The sequence below is a fragment of the Syngnathus scovelli genome, chromosome 22 (genome assembly GCF_024217435.2).
Source record: "Syngnathus scovelli strain Florida chromosome 22, RoL_Ssco_1.2, whole genome shotgun sequence".
Taxonomy (NCBI): Eukaryota; Metazoa; Chordata; class Actinopteri; order Syngnathiformes; family Syngnathidae; genus Syngnathus; species Syngnathus scovelli.
Genome location: NC_090868.1, coordinates 2,192,397 through 2,201,015, shown reverse-complemented (window position 1 = coordinate 2,201,015; position 8,619 = coordinate 2,192,397). Strand labels below are relative to the sequence as shown.

The following is an 8,619-nucleotide window of genomic DNA, read 5'->3' as shown; positions in this document are numbered from 1 at the left end:
CATAAATTGGATTGTAGGTTTTTATGGTCCATTTGGAAAAACTTTACAGCTCTCATAAAGACCGGGGGAGCTCTCCTCTGTGGCTCCGTTCAAGGACAACTTCTTTCAGACGGTGGCGCTGGCTTTAGCGACCCCTGCTGTCGGGATGTGTCACTGGCGCCCGGTAAGAATACTTAACCGGATGGCACGCGTCATGCGTGTGCTTCTCACTACCACAAGAGGGCGCGTATTTACATTTATTATGATGCGGTCGGAATAATGTGCTAGTTCTACTAATGTTAATGAAGTTTTTTAAATAAATATTGCTTACTCATGAGCTTGTCAACTTAATGACGTTTTCTAAGCAGCACTATTTTGTAACAGCATAGCATCAAAGTCTTTTTTTTATTTTTTATTAAGGGGTTGATCTTTTTAATTTTCAAAGCCATGTTACGTTTATTTAAATCCGGCTACTTTAAAGTAAAATCAAAATATTGCCAACAGTACAGTAGAGTACAGTAGGATGATGCAACCAGTGGCGTCGCACTCCCGTGGCGTCGAAAATAGCAACGTAAGCAACAGCGCCGCCCTTTGCAGCGTACCAACCAGTCCAGGAAATTCAAACAGTCGTCTCCCCCACGCACACGCGCACACAGCGGATGTCCTAGCTCCGAGCAGCGGCATCTGTCTCCTCCAAGGTCAACGGAGCCTGCAGCCGCCCCTCGCCCTCCCAATCCTCGGACACGCACAGACGCGCCTTTATTCTCCTTCAAGGTAAAGAAAACTTGAACTCTCCTGGACTTTATCTCTATTTTAAACCTCATTTTTTTTCCGCTGTGATGAGAAACGTATCCAAAAGAATGAGGATTAGTGTTTTAATTCTATTCGTGCGCGCGTGTGATGATGTGTGGTGCGTTCACGTGTTGTTTATGCTGGAAAATCCAACCCGGCGCATCATTTAAAGCTTTAGTTAATTAAGTACTGCTATTTTTGGAGCTCACGGACGCTACCAGGCCTCAACAGTGGCTCTGTCCTTACATCAGCCGCATCACATGCTATTGACTCACCTTTTTTTTTTCCTTTTTACTTTATGGCACATTTGCCCGTCACGTGTATGAGAATTAAATGGAAGTAAAAGGAAGTTCGTTCTGCAACTGCTGACTCCTTATCGTGATTAATCTCTTTATATACCATGTAAACATTAGTCACAGTGCCGTGACAGTAGTTTTGGGTTACATAACATCCGCTTATTTTAGTATTTTTTGTTATGGTTATTTGGTATTTTGTCACTTTATGAGTTTTAAAAATTAGGGAAAAAAAGTTTCACATAATAGATGAGATTTACAGATTTTAATGTGACAATTTCACTTGTTCTTGGGTTTTGTTGGGTTTTTTTTCCTTTTTTTTTTTGGTGAAGGTGGTAGATCAGATTTCAAGATCAGGACCTCTTTCCATGAACTTGAAGAACGTTTGTTGTGAACACAAAATCAGCTTTGTGCAAACACTACCTGATAGAGAACCTGCCAATACTGCCCCCCCCCCCCCCCCCCTTCCTAAAAAGTATCTTTGACTTAGATCAATCAAATTACATTGACTCAATACATGATCACAGCCACCCGGAACAAATTGTCCTGTTTTATTTCTGGACATCAATCCTATTTTTTTTTATAAAGATTCCAAGTACAGACGAGTGTATTTCCTCGATCAGCTCTCACGTTGCTACCACCTCTCTGAGCGCGAGTTGCTAATGGGCCTAATGGTGAGCTATTTCTGCTGCTAGTCGAAGGCAACTTTGAGGTTTCCTTTCGAGCCAGCATGTCATAACTTTCATCGCCATGTGACTTAGATGGAGGCGACCGACAGGAGCGGAAGGGGGGGGGGGGGGGGGGGGGCAACCGCCGCTCACCGATTGAGGTCGAGTTTCCTTTTGTAGAGTTGGACATAGTTGACAGCACCTGTTTGGAAACAAAGACAAAGGTCTTATCGTGTGTGAAGCTTTTTTTATTTTAGGAGCGTCACAAAGGTTCAGTAGCAGTTAGGCAAATTCCGAACATCGCCTCACGTGAGACGATGACGTCACCACCACCCTCATAAATAATTTCAGGTTATCACGATACTTCAGGAAGTTGTATTGCGAGCTATTAGGTAGATTAGATCACGCAATGTAGACTTAAGTTAAAAAAAAAGGTCAATGAGTGTAACGAGAGACAACCAATCCGGTTCAAAGAAGTCTAAAAACCGCTCAGGGCAAATACACCGTTGCAGTGTTTTGGATATGTGCCTTCGAGTCTAGACAAGTTACCTGATTTGGTTTTCAAGGTACGCTTGATTATTGGGCTCCTGCCATCTTCTTTGTTATACGTGTCACGAAAGAAACTAGCGTGATTGAAGGTAGTCATCTTCTCTCATTGTGTCCCAATGAGGTCATGTGAGCGTTTCAAAATAGTCTTAATCTCCTCCGTGTTGCCGCTCCAGGTCGTCAATTATCAGCTGACCAAGGACGACAACACAACATGATCCCAGTGTTGACTTTTGGGACGGACTTTGCTCCAAAGCCTCGCCTTCATTTATAGTCCTAATTCAGTTTGCATTGAAGTTACTTGAAGCCTTTATGTTGGTCGAGACTCCATTTTGACTGGGGAACATCTATTGCCCCTGAGGGCTTGTGGAAGGGGGCGGGGTCAAGGTGAATAGTGGGCGGGGCTCAGTTGCAGGTAGGAATGAGCACTGTAGGTCAGTGTTTGCACATGCTTTCCAAGAGGATCCAGGACTGCTGGTATGCCCCCACCCTCCGGCAGTTTCTTAAAGGTCCTTTGTAACAGTTAAGCGACTGGAATTTAAACGACAACTCCACCCTATATTCGCTGTAGGAAAAAAAATAGAAGACTCGTGTGTTGAGCTTAACATTTCGTATTTCTTCTCGTTGCAGTGACGAGCCAGCGTCGGTCCAGCGATGCCGCCGCCAGTCGCGGGCCCCCCCGCCGTACCCCCGCCGGACGGCGGTTGGGGCTGGGCCGTGGTGGTGGCGTCCTTCATCTCCATCGGCTTCTCCTACGCCTTCCCCAAAGCCATCACCGTCTTCTTCAAGGACATCCAGGTCATCTTCGACGCCTCCTACAGTGAAATCGCCTGGATCTCCTCCATCATGCTCGCCGTCATGTACGCCGCAGGTCGGACATTTTGTAACAATTTGTGACTCAGCCGCTGTGGAATTTAATTACAGGTGTCACCGGATTCACGTTACGAGATGTCAAACGCCGTAATCGGAGCTGCCGTGTAAACGTGAAGAAACGCGGGCATCGATAGAAATAAATCTATCGCTCTACCGACAAGCCTAGATTAGGTTGCGCAACATTTGGAGGCCGTTGATCAGTCCAGATGGTGAGAACTGTAGTCGCCCGAAAGACAGGAGGATTACTCCATAGCCAGATGGCAGCTGTGGCGGCGACGCCGCCTCGCACGATGCCGCGGGCCAGAGTGGCGAAAGCGGCGATAGCGACCGCAAAAATATATTTTGACGTGAAATCCGACGAACAGAAGGACATCCGCGGTAATAAGATAATAAACATAATGGTGTGATAGTTCTGGCGTCGAAAAAAAAAAAAATCAATCTGCAGAGCGTGCGCCAGCGTGGGATCTGTGTCGTTAATCTAGAGCGAGAGAGAAAGCGAGTGACAGTCGCCTTTGGGTGAGGCAGCAAGGAAGCCAAGACACACAGTTGACAGGAGGGAGGGGGGGAGGGAGGTTTTGTAAAAACAAAAGCGCTTATCTCAGAAGCAGTCAACCTTTTTTTTTTTCCCCTTCCAAAATGGCTGACGTTGAATAAGAGACATGATCTGTGTCTATGAATGGAAATGTTCATCTTTAAAAGTTCCCCGGCTTCTAATCATCTGGCTAGGTCCCATCAGCAGCGTGCTGGTGAACACTTACGGCTGCAGGCCCATCGTCATGATGGGCGGCTGCCTGTGCGCCGTGGGCATGACCCTGGCGTCCTTCTGCACCAGCGTGCTGCAGCTTTACCTCTGCATCGGCGTTATTGGCGGTAAGTCCCTCGCAATCCACTTAACCGCCTTGATGAGCTTCTGCCTCGGCTGGAAATAGGCGGCCGGGAATAAAAATATGAGACACCCCCCCCCCTCCCTCCTCCTCCCTCCTCCTCCACAGGACTCGGTTTGGCCTTTAACCTGCAGCCGGCTCTGACCATGATCGGGAAGTACTTCTATAAGAAGCGGCCCATCGCCAACGGGCTGGCCATGGCCGGCAGCCCCGTGTTCCTCTGCTCCTTGGCCCCGCTCAACCAGTACTTGTTCAACCACTTTGGCTGGAGGGGGAGCTTCCTCATCTTGGCCGGGTTGCTGCTCAACTGCTGCGTAGCCGGCTCGCTCATGAGGCCCCTGGGCCCGCCTCCCGCCAAGCTGAAGAAGGAGCAGGTGGCCAGCGCCAAGGTGAAGCTCACGCCGTGGCAGATACTCAACAAGTACTTGGATTTGTCCCTCTTCAAACATCGGGGCTTCCTCATCTACCTGTCGGGGAACGTCATCATGTTTGTGGGTTTCTTCGCTCCCATCGTGTTCCTCACCGCCTACGCCAAAGATATGGGTGTGGACGAGTACTCGGCCGCCTTCCTCCTCTCCATCCTGGCCATCGTGGACATGGTCGCCAGACCCTCCATGGGCATGCTGGCCAACACCCGCTGGATCCGGCCCAGGATTCAGTATTTCTTCAGCTTTGCCGTGCTCTACAACGGCGTGTGCCACATCCTCTGCCCGCTGGCCAGCTCCTACACCGGCCTCGTGATCTACGCCGTCTTCTTCGGTTTTGCGTTCGGTATGGTCAGCGCGGTGCTGTTCGAGAGTCTCATGGATCTGGTCGGGGCGCCCAGGTTCTCCAGCGCCGTGGGACTCACCACCATTGTGGAATGCTGCCCGGTCCTCATCGGGCCACCGATAGCAGGTACCGAGTTGAATTTCATTTCTACGTTGGCAACATCATGTCGTGATTAGACGAGTGAAGCTCAGCCGCAACGTTCGCCCCGAGGCGACTTTTCGGAGTGACGTTGGCGTTGGACCAAATGTTCAAAGCTGCGATTATCTGAAGCAACAATTGGGCCCATCCCAAATTCCAACATTATACAGACATGTGCACATCTTTTTTTTTTTTTAAAACGTTTTTATTGTCTTGCAGGGAAACTGGTGGACGTCACCAAGAATTACAAATCCATGTATTTCTGCTGCGGCGTCATCGTGATCATAGCGAGCATTTGGCTCTTCATCGGCAACTTCATCAACTACAGACTTCTGGCGCGCGAGCGCAAACTCGAGCAATACAAGCCCGCCGGGTCGGAGGATCCCGACGTGCCCCAGAAGCAGGCAGAAGTGGACAACCCGGCCAAGCTCGATGAGGAGAAAGGCCGACAGCCCATGCAGCGGGAAACCAACATGTAAGAGCTTTTTTCTCCAAGTTTCCCTAAGATCAAGCCGAGAGAGTGCCTCGCGGTGTTCCACCTGGCTCTTTTCCGGGTCCCCTGCAACTCAAAACTGCCAAAGGATCAAACGTACAGAACAATGTGTAAAAAGTTGGACCTATTAATGTCTTCCAATTGAATCTAAAGACGGCCAAAGTGCATTGTCACTTTTTCCAATACAGAACCAGATTTTCCAAGGTCCAGGATTTGGTATTAAGCAGTGTTGCAAACAGTCCCTGAATATATCTCGAAGGCGTGGACGTATAACAGCTCCGACTGGTTGTCCGAGCCAAGGTCCTCATTTATGCAGTATGTCGCCGAGCAGGAAATAAAAAATGCAAGCTCCTCATTGTATAATATGACTTGCACCCTCAACGTTTTGCTCTGGCGCCCTCTAGAGAAGGAGGCTGCAGTTATTCCAAAAGTCTTTGACTTTTAATTCATGCAAAATTGAATGTACTCTCCTTTTTTTTAATAATAAGGTACTAATGACCAAAGCCATCTGCGTGACACTGAATGGACACTTCATTAGGGACACCCGAGAGATCCAATAACGTTTATTAATGTGATTTTTTTTTTAAAGACGCAATATTTGGCCCTAAATAAGTGGCATGAATAGAAAAATTGACTGATTTTATTGAAAAAGAATGAAAATGAATATGAAATTAAGATATTCTACTGCTGGAAAGAATGGAACTTTATTGTTACTGAAGTTAGCAACGCTTATACCAGAAATTAATTCCTCATGTTTGGCCAATATTGATTAACATTTTTGCCTTCCACAAAAATAATGCTACTAATAAAAGTTGACCAGTGTGTCGACATATCAATGGCTGAAAAAAAGCCAGCTGAAGAATAGAAATTTATATTTTGCAGCTTTTCAGTGTTACACAGTATTTTCATATTTTAGCTAACGTCCACTCTCACTGTGCTTTGTATGACTTTGAATGTTTTCTCGGCGATACAAAGAAAATCACTATGCAAACTTTTTTTTTCATGCTGATTTTTTAAAGGTAAATAAGCGGTACAATCATGTTTGCTTTGCAACACTGCCCCCTGCTGGTACGTCAGGTTATTCGGATTATTGCTTTGTGAGAATTCTTGATGCTGTGATGCGCTTGAAAAACTGCTGGGAACAAAGTCAAACATTTCTTTGTATTAGAGCTCGCGTATTTATTTTCTGAACAAGAACGATATATTAACTAGAAAATATGAAGTGTATGTTTTTTGTTACTTTTTTTGGTTTGGGTTGAATTAGCAGGATTTAAAAAAAAATGGAGGATGACTGAACAAATTTGCTGCTAGGAGGATCTCAATTTACTCTGGTGCCTTATTTTATTATGAACATGCACTTGGGTTGTTTAAATTCCGGTTATCAGTGTGTATTTTAGGATTCGACTCTTTTGAATCCTGTGTGAATAGCTGAGACTGAAGCTTTGCAGATTGTCCTCATAACGTGCAACCTGTAGCAGACAAATTTTCATCACCCTCCTTGTGTCATTTTCTGTTTGGCATCCAAATACTTTATTCAGATTGTATTGTTCCACTACCTCTGCAGATGTCCATTCATGCTAAGCTAAGGACAACAATAGAGCACGGGTGTAGATATTTTTTTTTTCGAGGGGGGAGGGGGTAATCCCTTATCAATAAAGTATTTATCAAGTCAAAAAAATTGTCTTTATCATATTTAAATGCAGATATTTGAATTCATTTGAACGCAAAGAGATTTTTTGTTTGAAATTGCAGCCAGTGGTTGGAAGGGGCAAATGAGCACCATGAGTCATAACATATGGATGTGAGCACCCCCCCCCCCCATTAATAGTCGGCGCACACGCTCATTGAAATGTGACGCGCGTCTCTCATTAGACTCAAAAGTGTGACTCCCTCTTGCTCTTTGGCTGCATTAAACTGACTAATAATCAAGCGCGAGTCGGTCAGTAATTCTGCCCGGTGACCACCCCTCACCTCCGTGAGCCACAGTTAACATTTTAAAAGATGCAGAGAGAGAGAGAGAGAAAAAAAAGAAAACACTTTTTTTTTTCTTGCCTCATCTGTATGCTCTGCCTCGGCGAGCCGGTGCGCGCCGATGATGGCTGGAGACCCTCAGGCGGAGTTTGAGGCGAGATTTTAATGGGACAGTAAGGGTCAACTGGGGAGGAGAGAACAATAAGCCTCTGCAGGTCTATGTGATCAGCCGGACCTCAGGGAAAGAGGGGGGGGGGCTACCTGCTGGGGGGCTCAGAGTGCATGAATATGACCTTCAGAACAGCATCTCTATTCCCTGCGTGGCTCTGCCGGCCGGCGATTACAATAACAGCGCTAATGAACTTACAACAGAGCACAAGAGAATTTAGGAGTTGCTGCGGAAAAAAAAAAAAAAAAAAAAAGACAAGCAGGTGGATGGTTTGCTTTTGCAATCATGAGCATGCGGCGTAGCGCTGTGTAAGGATTTAGTAGGATTTTCTACAAAATGCAAATCAGTCTAATTTACTGTACGAAAGAAAACATAAGAGAAATATGCAAAAGTCTACACACCCCTATTGTAATGCCTGGAAGTACAACAGTAGCCCTGACTTCCATTTAACATGAGTTTAAAGGGTGTGCACACTTTTGCAACCACATTATTTCAGTCTACTCGGGTTTTTTTTTTTGAACAATTAAAATTATTCATCTTTTATTTTGAAAAACTGTCCATAGGGGTGTGTAGACTTTTTTTTCCCCCTCCACTGTTGGCCCGTCAATGCAAACCAGCTGATTCCTTTGTTTTCATCGAACATCTTCTCTAGAGGCAAATCTCATTAAAGACGGGAAGAAGTGAATCTTTCCAAGCGAGTGGAAAACCGGCATGCCCGTGTAATGGAGAGAAGAAAACTGCCGACTAAGCATCGCTGCACATCGCCGTTATCGTCCCGCACCCGGAAAAGCGTGCGCGCAAAGCCAATAAACGGGCAGCCTCGAGGTGTTCTGACCCAAAGTGGACCTTGGACTGTTATGCCCAAAAGCTACAAGCTGCTACCGTGTCTCAACAAGACACGCATTAACCTTTCCGCCGTTATATTTTTTTTCTTCTTCTTCGCCGAAGATGGTCCACTTTGAAGTGCCTCCATTTAACCTTCATTTAACTTTTGTGTCATGCGCTCCCAAGCGAGCCGCTCGTGACAGCGGAAGCCTTTAGA

At 46.1% G+C, this 8,619-nt stretch overlaps 1 protein-coding gene across 1 annotated transcript; it reads left to right on the top strand.

Annotated features, from left to right (window-relative positions):
* Nucleotides 1–422: 422 nt before the first annotated feature.
* On the top strand, nt 423–7,115 carry LOC125992094 (monocarboxylate transporter 2). Its single transcript, XM_049760686.2, has 5 exons — nt 423–753; nt 2,909–3,149; nt 3,878–4,021; nt 4,144–4,932; nt 5,164–7,115. Exons 2-5 carry the CDS (start codon nt 2,933–2,935, stop codon nt 5,421–5,423), a joined length of 1,410 nt encoding a protein of 469 aa, XP_049616643.1. The 5' UTR covers nt 423–753; nt 2,909–2,932; the 3' UTR covers nt 5,424–7,115.
* Nucleotides 7,116–8,619: the final 1,504 nt, after the last annotated feature.

Coding starts and splice junctions, on each gene's coding strand:
- LOC125992094 (XM_049760686.2), top strand. CDS start 2,933: ATGCCGCCGCCAGTCGCGGGCCCCCCCGCCGTACCCCCGCCGGACGGC. Junction 3,150..3,877: donor CGCCGTCATGTACGCCGCAG/GTCGGACATTTT, acceptor TCATCTGGCTAG/GTCCCATCAGCAGCGTGCTG. Junction 4,022..4,143: donor CTGCATCGGCGTTATTGGCG/GTAAGTCCCTCG, acceptor CCTCCTCCACAG/GACTCGGTTTGGCCTTTAAC.